We start from the raw sequence: 16045 nt of genomic DNA on the forward strand, positions 1-16045 counted from the left end.
ATTCTAGCTTCCTCAGCATTAGGCAAGTAGCCTAACCTTTACCGAAAATGAAGAGCTGGCCTGCAGATACGGATTACCTCCAGACAACCTCACGGGGCAAACACAGAGGAAAAGCTGTAGGTTTGCTTCACCCAGTGTGTGAGCTGGAAGAAATACTGAGTTTGTGTCTTTTACACGGAGAGAGCAACTACAAGAAATTGCATGGGGCTCAGTCAAGGAAATAGCTTGTGTGAGGAAAACCAGTGACGATTCAGTTGAACTACCAGAGACCAGAAATTGAAAATCAGTGGTCACAAAGCACTTTGTAATTAAATGTGTCAGGAAATAGAAGTAAAGTGTTTTTTTTTTTTTAATATTTATTTATTTTTGAAGGAGAGAGGGACAGAGAGTGAGCAGGAGAGGGGCAGAGAGAGAGGGAGACACAGAATCCGAAGCAGGCTCCAGGCTCTGAGCTGCCAGCACAGAGCCCGATGTGGGGCTCGAACTCACAGCCGTGAGATCATGACCTGGGCCGAAGTCAGATACCCAACTGATGGAGCCACCCAAGTGCCCCAGAAGTAAAGTGTTAAACACGAATAATATCAAGTTCATTGTGACTGCAGAACATTCTGAAAGCAGGCACAATACTGCCTTGAGAAGAGTATATTTTTTATCTTGTGGGGTTTTTTTTGTTTTGTTTTTACTGTTGTTTTGTTTTGTTTTGCTTTAATGTAAATCGTCTTCCTAGAAATGTCGCAGCAGCTCCACCAGCAGCTGATAGAAGCCGAGCGTAGGTCAATGACGTACCTGAAGCGGTACAATAAGATCCAGGCAGACTACCACAATCTCATCGGGGTCACGGCAGAGCTGGTGGATTCCCTGGAGGCCACGGTCAGTGGCAAGATGGTAAGGAAGATCCGCATCTGCTTGCGTGTCTGTTTGGAGCTAAAGCAGTGTTGAGGGCCTGGGCTGTGTTAATGGGATTCCTGGCCTCTCCCGGCCAGTGACACCTGCCCCCGTGCTTCACAAAGCCAGACGTATAAAGGAGACCACGCCAACGTTCCATGCCCATGATTGTGCTGCCCACAGTATTTTGTCCGTCTTTCCTGACATCTTTATTTCTCTACCTTACTCTTCACGTTGGCAAACGGTAAATTGTCTGGCAACAGAAAAAAATAATACGGAGTGGCATAAAAACGAGGGGGAAATATACTGCTGCTATAAAAGAAAGTTACAGATTTTCACATATTGATTTTATATCTAGCCACCTTTCTGAACTCTATTAATCTGATAGATTCTGTTGATTGATACCTCTGTATTCTATACTGGCAGTCATATCATCTTCAGATACTGATTGTTTTGTTTTATATTATGTTTTCATTATTTGTAATGACTTTTTTTCATTCGCATAGTGGCATTGTTGACTACGGGACATTATCGAATAATGGGCCTCCTTGTCTTATTCCTGACTTTAAGAGGAATGACTCTAGTGTTTCACTTACTAAAAAATTAGAAGTATAATAAAATCCCCTTGTAGAAGTGTACATTTTCTTTAAAAGTGGAATAATTAGCACATGCAATTTTAAGAAATAATGCAGAGAGGCTTGGCACGCTTTGCCCAGTTTCCCCCAAGAGTAACATTTTGCATAACTAGGTTGCAGTACCACAGCCGGAACATTGACATTGATCCAGTCTATTGATCTTATTCTGATTTCTCCAGTTTTGTGCTCTTGTGTGTATGTTAAGTTCTGTATAATTTTATTGCCGGTGTAAGGTCGTGTATTAAAAGGACACCTGGCTGGCTCAGTTGGTAGAGCATGTGACTCTTGATCTCAGGGTCATGAGTTCAAGCCCCAGGTTCAGTGTAGACATTACTTAAAAAATAAAATAAAAATTTTTTAGTGACTTAAAACTATGACTATAAAATAATATGTATTATAGAAAATTTTAAAAATAGAGAACTGTGCAAAAATACGATTAAAATCACCTGCAATCGTGTCACTTAGTAACAACACTTGTTAACATTCCACATTTGTCGCAGGGCTTGGCTGCACTAGACGGACTCTGGTTCAGGCGAAGTTTTCTATTTTCCTTAATACCGCATCGTGCATTCTTGAAGACATGAGGTGTTCGACGAGCCTCACCGTTAGCGGCTCAAGTCCGTCGTGTAGCAGTGCTGCGCGTCGTATTAATGTCCAGGTTGGACATCGAGGTTGTTTCCAGCTTTTGACTTTCATAAATTATAAATATAGTGGGAGGAGATGAGCCTCTGTTACGTTTTAAATTTTTAAATTTTTAAATTTTATTTATTTTTAAGATTTCATTTTAAGTAATCTCTACACCCAACATGGGGCTGAAACTCACAACTCCAGGATCAAGAGTCGTATGCTCCACTGACTGAGCCAGCCAGGTGCCCCTGTTACATTTTTTTAAAGTTGATTTTCGAGGTTGCAATCTGTGCTAAGGTGCTCCAGGAAGGTTTTGCTGGTCTGGTTCCACTGGGAGTCCTTATCTTTATATCCTTGCCAGTCCTGTCTTCATGTATTAAAAGGACACCTGTATTTGTTGCAACATTTGTATTTGTATTTGTAAATTTGATCATTGAGAAGTAGTCTCGGGATTGAAATGTACCTCACATTGTTTCCACATGACAGTGAACATTTTTTATATGCTTCTCATTCATTGAATGCAGATTTATTGCAAGCTTACTATGTGCCAGGCCTTCCCTGTTCTAGGCCTGTGGGATACATCAGACAACAAAACAAAGATCCCTGACCTCAGGGAGCATACATTCCAGTAGGGGCGAGAATAATAAATAGTAAATATAAGCAGTAGATAATAGATGACATCGTCGTGTGTTAGAAAATGACAAGCATTGTGAGGAAAAAAAGGAACAGGGTGGAGGGGATCAGAGTACGTGTGTCTATGGGCAGGGGACAATTTTAACTAGACAGGCAGGGGGAGCTTCACTGGAAGAGGTAAGGGAATTCGTTTCGCAGCCCTCTGGGATTCTCCCAGAATTCTAGGCCAAAGGAAGAGGATGCAAAGGACCAAAAGGAGAAGTGTGCCTCTCCCAGTGAAGGACAGAGAGCAGCACCCAGCAGGTCAGGGCCCCGAGGGCCATCGTTAGGATGTCTCTACTATGAGTAAACTGGGGAGCGGAATAGGGGGGTGGCGTGGTCTGGCATGCTGTGGAAGGATTACCTGCCTTTGTTTTACAACAGTCCTCGGAGGGCTGGAGGAACCAGGGAGACCGGCAGGAGGGGCTTGCGGTCACGAGGGGAGACCTGGTGGTGGTGGTGGTGATGGCAGCCAGAGCCAGGGAGGTGCCCCTCTGGGTGTGTTATGAGATAGAGCCGATAGTGTTTCGTGCTGGATTGGACCTGGGCGGGGGTTTGGGGGTCAAGCATGACGCCAGGTTTTTGGCCTAAGCTGTGGGAGGGCAGTGGTGCCTCCGGCCGCGCTGGGGAAGGCCTGGGGTGGAGCAGGTTTGGGGGAAATCAGGACTACAGCTGTGGGCATCCCTGTTGAGACACAGGCCATTCAGAATTCATCTTTTGTAAATGTTTTCCTTAGTTTGATTTTTGGTTTTTAAATTAGTGTTTCTTAAGTTAGTAAAATTGACGTGTTTATATAGTCAAATCATTTTATCAGTTTTTCCCTTCATTCATCCTGCCTTTTCAAAGTGTTAATAAAGGAGCTTTTCCCACTAAAGGAGCCGGAATATTCACATTAATTTTTTTCTGTTGGTCGTTTGGTTTTGTTTTGTTTTAATTTTACTTTTAAATCTTTAATCCACAAGGAATTTGTTTTGATAGATGATATAAGAAAGAAATTTATCCCCCCACCAGAAAAAAAGATAACCATTTGAGCCAGAACTATTTACTTCTTTCCTCACTAATTTGAATGGCTACCTTTATCATGTAGTGGGATTTTAATTTTTTCCATTGATCTGGCTATTCTTAAGCTACAAATGCATTGTGTTTTTTACTATAGTAGCTTTTTAATACGTTTTAGTATCCTGCACTGAAAACCTCTCTGTTCGTGTGAAATCATAGCCCGCACACTGCTGAAAGTTGCCTGGTACGGCCATTAGCTGGGGTGGTGGCCACATGCTGAAAGAGGATGCAGAGAGGATGGGCCAGTAAAGATCATGGGGAGGTTTATAGATCATGCTTAGGAGCCCCTGATTTGTCCTGTAGTTAGTGAGGGTCTTTTGAAATATATACCTTAAAAAATGGACTTTTTAAATTAACTGGGTTTTTTTTTCAGTTTTAATAATAGCATGCGTTGACTTTAATACAGAAAAGTATCAGAAAGAAAACAAACATGGCTTCTATAACCTCTGTTGACAAAGACATGCCCGTGATTAGGAGGTTCAAACAATACAGAAATAAATAAAAAGAAAAGTATTTGCCTTCCTTTGCCTTCTCTCCTTTTAAAACATAGCTACCAGAATCCTGGTGTGCCTCTTACAGCCAGAGTCGATGTGACATCAGGGGTGGCATGGTGACCAGAGATGGGCACATGAGCTCCTGCTGGAGTGCGCAAGAGGCCCACAGACCACCAGGCAGGGAGAGATGGGGCGGGGCGGCAGGGGCAGGGACTAGACTTGTAACTGGCTTGTTTTTGTTTGTTTGTTTGTTTTTAATGTTTATTTATTTTTGAGAGAGAAAAAGAGAGACAGAACGTGAGCAGGGGAGGGGCAGAGAGGGAGGGAGACACAGAATCGGAAGCAGGAAGCAGGCTCCAGGCTCCCAGCTGTCAGCACAGAGCCTGATGCGGGTCTCGAACCCATGAACCGCAAGATCATGACCTGAGCGGAAGTCAGATGCATAACCAACTGAGCCACCCAGGCGCCCCTATAACTGGCTTGTTTTTAATGTAAAAAAAATACACGTTTGTGGTAACAAATTGGAACAAGTCAGAGTAGTCTGTAGTAAGGAGCAAAAGCCCCCTCCCACACGGTTTCTTAGTGTCACTTCTTTATTGGTATTCAAGATTAACATTTGCTTGCGTCTTATTTTAGAGCATTTCTAGGCATAGGCGTGTGTGTGTGCATGTCTGCACGCGGCCTACGTATACGTGGGATCATATGACCCATTATTCTTCTGAAACTCGCTATTTTACTTTCGGTATATCTTGGAGATCTTTCCACATGGCCACATAGCCCTCATTCCTTTCTAGGCTTGTACATTATGCCATTGTAAGAGCGAATTATAATCCGTCAGATCTCTGATGGTGAACGTTTAAATTTTATGTTTGCTATAACAAAAAAATGTGCCAATGAACATTCTTCTATATACTGTATACCTTTGAAAACAGGTAAGGTAAGATCCTAAGTGTGGAATAGTTAGGTCAAAGGTTATGGGCATTAACATTTTGATACATGTTGCCAAATGATTTCTCCTGAGATTTCAGCAACGTCTACCCAAATCCCTGGGGGTTTATCTGTATCTGTGTTTATTTCTCCACACACTTGCCAACACTAGACACGATTATACTTTGAACTCTTTCCCAGTTTGGGAAGTAAAACTTGGTGTTCTGAATGTTTCAATTTACATTTCTTTAATTATGCATGAGGCTGAATATATTTTCATATATTTGTTGGCCATTTATACTTAGTCTACTGTCTATTTGTGTCCTTTCCTCATTCACCTGTTTTAAGCAAGAAAGTGACATAGTCAAATTTGCTTGTTAAAGAATTGGTTCTGGTAGCAGTTCCAGAAGTCAAAGGAGAAAACAGTTTCAGGAGTAAAGGGTTTATGCAAAGTCTCGGAAGCCACCGAATACTTTAGAAGACTAGAACTGAAAAGTGCCCAGTGATTTTGACATAATAGAAGGTCAGTGGTGATGGCCTTTGCCACAGAAGTTTCCACAGAATGATGCGTCTAGAAGCCTAATTGCAGCGTTTTGGGAGGTCCAGGGGAAGTGAGACAGGAAATGTGGGCTGTTCTCTCGAGCACCTTGGCTGTGAAGGAAGAATACTGGGAGGGTGGTTGATAGATGGAGACCTAAGGTGGAGGAAGGGGAAGGTACTTTTTAAATATGAAATATATTTGGATGTGTTTTTAGGTTGTAGATAATGAAAAGTCGTAAAAGGAAAGGTTAAAAATACAGGATGAAAAAGGAACCTTTACTTTTCGATACTGTGGACATTCAGAGGAAATGGACGCGGGCTGATGTGGGAAGTGCCCCCTGGAGATGGGGTGCTGCTTTGTCTGAGTCGCTTCGCACAGAGCTGAGTGTCAAGGGATGAGCACAGACATCTGCCATGGATGGACAGGGCCTTTGGTGTGTCTGAAGCAGACCAGAAGTTTCCAGTGGGTAGACGGAGTCCCCCAAGGAGAGGAGAGGATGCGGTCCACATTCCCGGTGCTTTCTAACCCATGAATGGGTGGAGGGGGCCTCACGTGGGGACAGCTGAGTAAGGGTGGGGTAGCGGCCAGTCACGTGACCGTGTGGGGGGTCACCACTCGGCATCAGGAGGCTGAGGAAAGGGAGGTTTCCCTCCCACTGTCAGGCATAGAAAAAAACCTGGAAGAGAGCAAAACGGTTAATAGTTACCTCCAGAGATTGGTTTGTAGGGAAGGATGGGACTGGGGAGAGGTTGGGACACTTGCGCATTTGGAAGGTGCATTCTTTTTATAAAAAGAAAAGATGTAAAATGAAAAAGAACAAATCCTGAGATTACTACCTGAGAGGCTGTAAGCCAGTCCTGAGTCACAGTAGCTAGTGAGCCGGTGAGAGAAGCAGCCAGAAAGGCCAGAATAGAGTGGCATTGACGGGACGGCAGCAGACTCCCACCCACAGGCACTCGATACAAACGCCTCTGTCATTCATTCAGTAAGCACGTACCCAGCCACCTGGCATGTGCCAGGCATACGTGTCATTCTCGTTCACCCTGTCACCATGACCCACAGAGGCAGACATAGTTCATTTCACTCGACAGGTCACAAGGCAAGGGGCGGAGCTGCTGGTTTTCCCAAGTCCGGGACTTGAGCCCAGATCTTTAGATTTGAAGGCTAGCATTCGTTTGACCACACTGTTGGCCCCCTGATTGACTTGATTGCTTGGATTCATACACGCCCGCACAAACGGTTTAAAGTCCGTTCCTTTTGCGTGACAGTGGGAGTACATCTACTGGAATTAGGTAATTTAAAATATGACAGGCCGTGATCATACCTGTAGCACGTTAGCAGTTTTTTTCTGTCAGGCGCAGGGCTTTAGTGCCCAAGAACCCCTGGGTTAATGCAAAATTCCATCTCTGTACCTTCCAGAAAGCCCAGCAAGGGACAGCTCTGATCATTGCTGGGTCCCCTGCTGTCCCTGGGGGGGGGGGGGGGGGGTTCGTGCCTCTCACCAGCCGCCCTCCTGTCCTCTTTGCAGATCACGCCGGAGTACCTGCAGAGCGTATGCGTCCGCCTCTTCAGTAACCAGATGCGACAGAGCCTGGCCCACAGTGTGGACTTCACGCGGCCTGGGACGGTAAGGCTCTGTGCCCCGGGTCTGCGCCCCGAATTTAAAACTAGCCTAGGCGCGCCTGGGTGGCTCAGTCGTTGGGCATCCAACTTCAGCTCAGATCATGATCTAATAGACTTTAGCCTAACAAAAACAACAACAAAAAATGAAAGGGCGAGGGAAAATAACGTTCAGGAATCTGCATTTCAGCTGGCTTCAGGGATCCGTAAACTCCCAGAAGGAAAAGAAGGCTGTGTTTGAAGAGGGAGCAGCTGGGAGCTGGCCTCCTAGGCGTGGTGGGAGAGAGGCACGGTCTGCTCTTCCATTTGGAGCCCTTTGGTGCCAAGGGCTGGTAACAGTTATCAAATCAATAGGAAAGGAAGGAAACTTCTTTCCTTTTTTAAGAAATTACTGCCGTATTGGAAGCTATACAGTCGAAGCAGGCACTCTCTTCTTTTTCTCATTTAACTTTTTCCTTGGAATAACTACAAACTTAGAGAAAATCGCAAAAATAGCACAAAGGATGCTTGTATACCCTTTACCCAGATTCGGTGACTGTTGGCATTTTACCCGTTTACTTTGTCTACACACACACGGACACACACAGGCGCGCACACACACACACACACGCACACACACACACAGTCTGCTTTCTGAGCCATTTGAGAATAAATTACATATACCATGGCCTTTTACTCCTAAATACTTCAGTGGAGAGTTAATTTCTTACTAGAAGTATTCTCATGTACAAGGATCAACTTCAGTAAGTTTAATATTTTATGATACTCTTACCTAATCTGTGCATTTTCCAATTTTGTCAGTTTCCCTGTTTAAAAAAACAGGACATTTCTCTTTTTGTGTTTCATATTTTCTCATGATTCGATTCAGGGTTTGCATCCCAAGGCAAAATATTACATAGGTGATATCGTGTCCTTCTTAAGATATAGCTCATCTGGAGGCAGATGGTGTTGAGTTGGGGTTCTTAACCATGAGTATACCCATGTCTCCTCAGGATGTTTTCAAAGGTCTCGAACCCGTGTTCCTGGGGCTCACCCCAACCTATTGCCTGGGCCCCAGGCTGAATGGTAGAGCCAGATCTGTACAATTGGGAAGAAAGCACCAGGAGATCCCGAGCCGCACACCCCCCTCCCCCCGCCCCCCTGCCACCATGGGTCAGAGCCACAGCTTTTTTTTTTTTTTTTTTCCAATATATGAAATTTATTGTCAAATTGGTTTCCATACAACACCCAGTGCTCATCCCAAAAGGTGACCTCCTCAATACCCATCACCCACCCTCCCCGCCCTCCCACCCCCCATCAACCCTCAGTTTGTTCTCAGTTTTTAACAGTCTCTTACGCTTTGGCTCTCTCCCACTCTAACCTCTTTTTTTTTTTTTTTCCTTCCCCTCCCCCATGGGTTTCTGTTAAGTTTCTCAGGATCCACATAAGAGTGAAACCATATGGTATCTGTCTTTCTCTGTATGGCTTATTTCACTTAGCATCACACTCTCCAGTTCCATCCACGTTGCTACAAAGGGCCATATTTCATTCTTCCTCATTGCCACGTAGTACTCCATTGTGTATATAAACCACAATTTCTTTATCCATTCATCAGTTGATGGACATTTAGGCTCTTTCCATAACTTGGCTATTGTTGAGAGTGCTGCTATAAACATTGGGGTACAAGTGCCCCTATGCATCAGTACTCCTGTGTCCCTTGGGTAAATTCCTAGCAGTGCTATTGCTGGGTCATAGGGTAGGTCTATTTTTAATTTTCTGAGGAACCTCCACACTGCTTTCCAGAGTGGCTGCACCAATTTGCATTCCCACCAACAGTGCAAGAGGGTTCCCGTTTCTCCACATCCTCTCCAGCATCTATAGTCTCCTGATTTGTTCATTTTGGCCACTCTGACTGGCGTGAGGTGATATCTGAGTGTGGTTTTGATTTGTATTTCCCTGATAAGGAGCGACGTTGAACATCTTTTCATGTGCCTGTTGGCCATCCGGATGTCTTCTTTAGAGAAGTGTCTATTCATGTTTTCTGCCCATTTCTTCACTGGGTTTTTTGTTTTTCGGGTGTGGAGTTTGGTGAGCTCTTTATAGATTTTGGATACTAGCCCTTTGTCCGATATGTCATTTGCAAATATCTTTTCCCATTCCGTTGGTTGCCTTTTAGTTTTGTTGGTTGTTTCCTTTGCTGTGCAGAAGCTTTTTATCTTCACAAGGTCCCAGTAATTCACTTTTGCTTTTAATTCCCTTGCCTTTGGGGATGTGCCGAGTAAGAGATTGCTATGGCTGAGGTCAGAGAGGTCTTTTCCTGCTTTCTCCTCTAGGGTTTTGATGGTTTCCTGTCTCACATTCAGGTCCTTTATCCATTTTGAGTTTATTTTTGTGAATGGTGTGAGAAAGTGGTCTAGTTTCAACCTTCTGCATGTTGCTGTCCAGTTCTCCCAGCACCATTTGTTAAAGAGACTGTCTTTTTTCCATTGGATGTTCTTTCCTGCTTTGTCAAAGATGAGTTGGCCATACGTTTGTGGGTCTAGTTCTGGGGTTTCTATTCTATTCCATTGGTCTGTGTGTCTGTTTTTGTGCCAAGAGCCACAGCTTTTAATTAAGGGGAAGAAGGGTCTGCACATTAATATTAGGGTCTTCATAAACAGAGACATTTTTTAGTATTAAGAAAAAATTTCTAAGCTACCTCATTCTCAAGTCGGTTTGAGCAGCGTATTGAGAAAACACAAATAGGAGAAATTGGAAAGAAATAAATTGTGGTTAGAACTCACAGAAACAGAAAGTAAAGTAGTGGTTGCCAGGGGGTGGGGGAGGTGGGAGATGTTGGTCAAAGGGTGTAACTTTTGGTTATGAGATGAGTAAGTTCTGGGGATGTAATGGATAGCATGGTGGCTATAGTTAACAGTGTTATATACTGGAAAGTTACTAAGAAAGTAGATCTTAAACGTTCTCACCACACACAAAAAAGTATGTGAAATGATGGATGTGTTAACTAACCTTGTTGTGGAGATCATTTCACAATATATACATGTATCAATTCATCACTTTGTACACCTTAAAAGTACACAGTATTATATGTCAACTACATCTCAGTAATGCTGGGGTCGGGGTGGCGGGGAGGGGGGCAGAAATTGTGGTTAAGAGAAAATGAGGGGGGCGCCTGGGTGGCTTGGTCGGTTGAGCGTCCGACTTCGGCTCAGGTCATGATGTCACGGCCCGTGAGTTCGAGCCCCGCGTCAGGCTCTGTGCTGACCGCTCAGAGCCCGGAGCCTGTTTCAGATTCTGTGTCTCCCTCTCTCTCTGACCCTCCCCCATTCATGCTCTGTCTCTCTCTGTCTCAAAAATAAGTAAAAACGTTAAAAATATATATATAAAAAAAAAAAGAGAGAGAAAATGAGGGTAGGACAACACAAGTAAGCCGTGGCTATGGCTAGTACAAAACAGAAGCTGCTGTATGGCCGCAGAAGCAGGCACACACCCAGCTCTGAGCTTCCTAGCGGCCCGTGCAACAGGGGCACGTGAGCAGTTACATGATATACTTAGCAGGAAAGAGAGATGCTTGTGTAATGTTTATTGCATATATTTGTGTATTTCACTGCATCTAAGACAACATACGGCCTGCACACGCAACCTAGGAAGCCCAGCAGCGAAGTGAGTCCCCGCGAGTCACGTTCCCCAAACAGACCATTCCAGTGCCACTGATGCGCTCTCTGTGCCCTTTAGACTGTCAGCTTTGTTGTGGATCTTCACAGAAAGGACACAGTAACATGGTGGAGAGCAAGTGTCCTTGACCCCATCGCCCGGCTGCTCACAGAAGTCTCGTAGAGCCGTTGGTTGTGGTGGCTGCACCACACATGGGCACGTGGTTATGGAAGCTGCACAGTCTGTGCTTTAGGATGCGGCCCCGGGGATTGTAGCCTGCAGAGAACTTCGGGAACCAGCCATTTGTGCGTGGGGAATCCACCATTTTTAAATGTCAGTAAAGCACGCAGAGACATCGGAGTTTCAGAAAATTAACTGCCCCGGGCGCCTGGGTGGCTCCGCTGGTTAAAGGTCCAACTTTAGCTCAGGTCACGGTCTCACGGTTCATGAGTTCGAGCCCCGCGTAGAGCTGTCTGCTCTCGGCACAGAGCCCACTTCAGATCCTCTGTCCCCCCTCTCTCTCTACCCCTCCCCCACTCACACACAGATACACACAGTCTCTCTCCCTCTCTCTCTCTCTCTCTCTCTCTCTCTCTCTCTCTCAAAAATAAATAACCATTTAAAAAATTTTACTTCCCTTAGGGCCCTCCAGGATGAGGAGCTTCAAGCCACATCCCTGAGGACTGGCTGAGTTGACCCTGTGTGTACCCTGTATGCTTAGCTGTAAGTCAGCTAAGAGCAGAGCTTACCAAAAATGATGGCTTTCTGGCAGTAATTAGCACAGCAGGATCTGTGTCTAATAGAGCCATTCCTTTCCTCCCTGCCTTACACTTATTAGTTCAGCAAATACTTTGTGTTTTTCAGGTCTGTGTTGTAAAATCCCATCCTATCTACACATACAGGTATCCTTATATTTTCATTTTCTGTTGTCAGAGTGATGCATCCGGCTTATTTAAAATGGATATCATGTTAATAAGGAGCAGTTTAAAAGAGGGAGGGAGGCACAACATAGCTGATACTTTGTCCCATGAGACATTAATTCTTTGTCAACAGACTACTGCTACCGTCCTTCCTGCTTATAGTTGTATTAAGGTAGAGGTTCCAGGCCTTAGAAACCAGAGGAGAGATCATGAGCTCTGCTTGTCTTACTTCCTAACCATTTTTGTCCTCTGAGTCACTGACTTAGGAACAGACAATAAAAGCTACAAACAGTCTTTTATTATTCCCATAGATTTCTCTAGACGATAAAGAGTGGATATGAGTCATTGCAAAAGGAGAACATTGTTGTAAAAGTGTAACAGTGGTGGACTAAGATGTCTGCAGTCCATATATAATATCAGATTTATAAGGGATGGAGAGGAAATGAGGGTGCAGTTTAGAGGGGGTGCCTCGTGGTCGAACAGTAGGATTGAGAAGCGAAGCGTCGCTTTCTTACTTGCCAGGATATGCTAGGTCCGAACAGAATGACATCAGTTTCAAGATAAAGAGGTAGGCATGAATCAGCTTCCTTTTTAGCGTGATCCTCGATCGGCTCCTCCTCAGTGTCGGTCGACCTTGAGTGTTTGAATTCACTGTCCTCTGTAAAGGAGCTGGGCCGGGCCCATCAGAACACTGCTGGTATCCATAAAGTTTAGTACATTTGATACTGGTTTTTATTTTTTTTTTTTTAATTTTTTTTTTTCCAACGTTTTTTATTTATTTTGGGGACAGAGAGAGACAGAGCATGAACGGGGGAGGGGCAGAGAGAGAGGGAGACACAGAATCGGAAACAGGCTCCAGGCTCCGAGCCGTCAGCCCAGAGCCCGACGCGGGGCTCGAACTCACGGACCGCGAGATCGTGACCTGGCTGAAGTCGGACGCTTAACCGACTGCGCCACCCAGGCGCCCCTGATACTGGTTTTTAAATCTGGCTGTTAAGAATCTGGCCTTCTGCAACCTCTCTCGCTGTTGAAAGTTCAGGACTCAGTAAATAACACTCTTCTGACCCCTGAGTTCTGAACCACTTGAAAAGTGGGACAAAAGAACAAAGGAAAGAGGAGCTGACAATATTGCCGTCAACTCTGATGAAGCTTATACGGGAGAATGTGGATTTTATTTGTAGACAGATGGGCGTCCTGCGTTTAAATCCTGGAATTCAAGAAATGTGACTACCCAGTCACGTCCAGCTCTGGCCAAGCCCCTCTCCTCCACCAGCACCACAGGCGGCGGGGACCTGCGGGACTGACCTCTGCTCCCGGGGCGGGGGGTGGGGGTGGGGGTGGGGGGTGGGGGAGGCTTATTCCCTCTGGGGAAGCAGGGAGCTGGGCGGTGCATGCCCAGTCCACTCCTAAACCCACCAATCCAGGAAGTCAGCCCTGCAGCAGGGGGATTATGCTGGCGCAGGACCCTGCAGAGGAGATGCCGAGAGTGGCCCTAGTTCATGCCCAGAGAACTGTGTCTGAACCTCCACTCACATTAGCGGAGCTGGCGGTCAAATCCAGATGTTCCCAGGACTGATAATGACGGGATTGATTTTTTGGAAAGAGAACTCTCCCAGGTGACCTCTTCTAGCTTGATTGCCTGGCGCCACCCCAACCCCAGGTGCGTCATTCTTCAGTCCTCACCAACTCACGCTCCAAACTATGGGGCTGAGTATCCGCCGGGATACAAGATAAATCTGATTCTGTATTCTCAGCCATCTGATAATCGCGAGAAGAGAAGCTTCTCCCTCAGGGCACAAGTGGTAGGGATTTTTTGTTTTCTTTTTTTCTTTTTTAGTGTATTTATTTTTTGAGAGAGAGAAAGAGAGCAGGGGAGGGGCAGAGAGAGAGAGAGAGAGAGAGGGCGAACCTCAAGCAGGCTCTGCACTGTTAGCACAGAGCCAACGCGGGGCTCGAACTCAAACCACGAGATCATGACCTGAGCTGAAATCAAGAGTCGGATGCTTAACCGACTTAGCCACCCAGGTGCCCCTGTTTTCTAAGACTGCACAACCGATACACAAATGTGTTCACTGGAAAATACATAACAATCTAATAGTAAAGTAAACATAAACCCCACATCTGCCTCACACTCACCCCATCTCCTCTCCCTCCATAGGTAACCCTGTTGACTGCTTCCTCTTCTTCCTTCCAGACCTTTAAAAGTTCTGTAGAATTAAGGTGTTTATTATACAGTTCACTCTGCAACTGTCTCTTTGAACTTGGTACATTTTAAAGAATTTTCTGCGTCCTTCTGGGTTTACTCATCTTTTCCTTATCTTTTAGAGTTTTAACGATACATTTGACCGTTCCTCTACTAAACCTCAAAGGGGCTTTTCCGTTTTTTGCTGCTTCCAGTAGTGAGGCAGCACACACCTTTGTATGGCACAGAACAGCCTGGGAAAGCGCCGTGGTTTGTCTCTGTCCTTACTCCTCCGTGTGTGCCGGGCAGGCACGAATGCAGAGACGCCCCAGGAAAGGAGCACCGGGGCTGATGCGGGAGAGGCAGCGTCCAGCCCAGGGCAAGAGTGGGGCTGGGGATGAGCTGACCATGATACAGAGTCCGGGGCGTAGCCCCGTGAGCGAATCCCAAGCCCCTCCTAGTGGTACCTGTGCGTTTTGGGGTTCGTTGGCTGGGGAGGTTTCCCTTTGAATGCGTCCTCATTTGGAAAAACGGCCCACTTGGGAATGAACCCTTTTTTCAAAACTCCCAAGGAAACCGCATTGGGAGAATAAGTTGAAATACCACCAGGTGTGATTGCATTCTATCTATTCAAGACCCCACACACGTGAATCTTAGAAAGCATTTACTTCAAAATCAGCCATCTTTCTTCGCACTAAAACCCTGCAAGGCGCCGGGACGTGGCGGTGACCCTTTCTCGGGGTGGCCTCGTGCAGTTGCTCAGGAAACGTTGCCGTGGCATGCTTCTGCTGAGGAGGGTGCTTCCTACAGCTTCCTGTCGTGTGGACCATGGCTCTGGCTTGAAGTTCGGCACCTTCAGCCCTTACGTTCTCCATTCCATAGCTTTCTGAAGTCTTGGCGAGATGCCTGCCCTTTGTCGGCGTCGCCACTGCGTCTCGAGGCAGGCTTTCCGGGTCCAGTGCTCACTGTCTTGAGGAGGAGTTGCCGTCCTCGCTCACCTCTCCCTGCCACGCCTCGTGCCCAGTGCCCATCGTGTACCTGAACCGACCCTGGATGTGAGGATGGACCACCTTTGATCTCAGCCACTTGCTGGGACCGTGATTGGCAGAGAATGTACCGTTAGCTCAGATTTTTCTTCTGACTTCCAGACCCGGACTCACAAGCCTTTTCTCTGTGAATGTGTGACCAGCACATCATTTCCGTGTCCAAAAGCAGGCTCGTCCTTTCCTCCAAACAGGTGGTCTCCCCTCCTGTGCTTCCTGTCTCGGTGAATGACACTCCAGAGAACACCTGGGAATCATCGAAACCTCTTCCCTCTCTTTTGCCCCATGTTCAGGCTGTCCTTGGGATCTGAGTGGCTTCCTCCCTCCTGCCCCACCTCTTTGTTGATTTGGGTTTGTTGAGGCTCTTCCTCTTTCTGTCCTGGCTAAAGCAACATTTCCTAACCGGTCTCAGTCTCTGAGCTCTCGCCTGGCTGATACTCCACACAAGTGCAGGGGTGACCTTTCTGGTTGTGTTTTATTTATGTATGCCCTCAAGTTTCAGGAAGGATTTAGGTACATCCAGTCATCGATCATGTTACTGTCTTGCTTAATACCTGTCATTGACCCAGGTCCCAAGTGCTCAGCGTGGGGTGCACAGCCTTCTGTGGCCTAAGGCCCATCCCTCTCCATGCTCAGCTCTGCTCACAGAAAGCCCAAGAGGCCCCAGCACCGTCCCCGGCACCTCCCCACGGGGGCATGTTGCCGTGCACCTTGCCTAGCCACCCCCCCACCCCCCCCCATCTCAGATGCCCACAGGCCACAGGGTGCTGAGGCAGGGCCAAGTATGAGGCCCTCAGTGGCCCGGAG

At 46.2% G+C, this 16045-nt stretch overlaps 1 protein-coding gene across 12 annotated transcripts in view; it reads left to right on the forward strand.

Moving 5' to 3' along the window:
- The window catches only part of ARMC9 (armadillo repeat containing 9), a 151953-nt gene that overhangs the window by 30744 nt on the left and 105164 nt on the right, over positions 1–16045 (forward strand). For 11 of the 12 annotated variants that reach the window (XR_006220985.1, XM_042995612.1, XM_042995619.1 and 8 more), the window contains 2 exons: positions 728–885; positions 7369–7467. Coding sequence is in view for 11 of the 12 variants with exons in the window: in XM_042995612.1 (XP_042851546.1) it covers positions 728–885; positions 7369–7467 (257 nt within the window). In the remaining variant the exon portion in view is untranslated. The remainder of the gene's footprint in view (positions 1–727; positions 886–7368; positions 7468–16045) is intronic. The other variant, XM_042995622.1, reaches the window with a different exon arrangement.

Source organism: Panthera tigris, chromosome C1 (genome assembly GCF_018350195.1).
Source record: "Panthera tigris isolate Pti1 chromosome C1, P.tigris_Pti1_mat1.1, whole genome shotgun sequence".
In the NCBI taxonomy this organism is placed as follows: domain Eukaryota; kingdom Metazoa; phylum Chordata; class Mammalia; order Carnivora; family Felidae; genus Panthera; species Panthera tigris.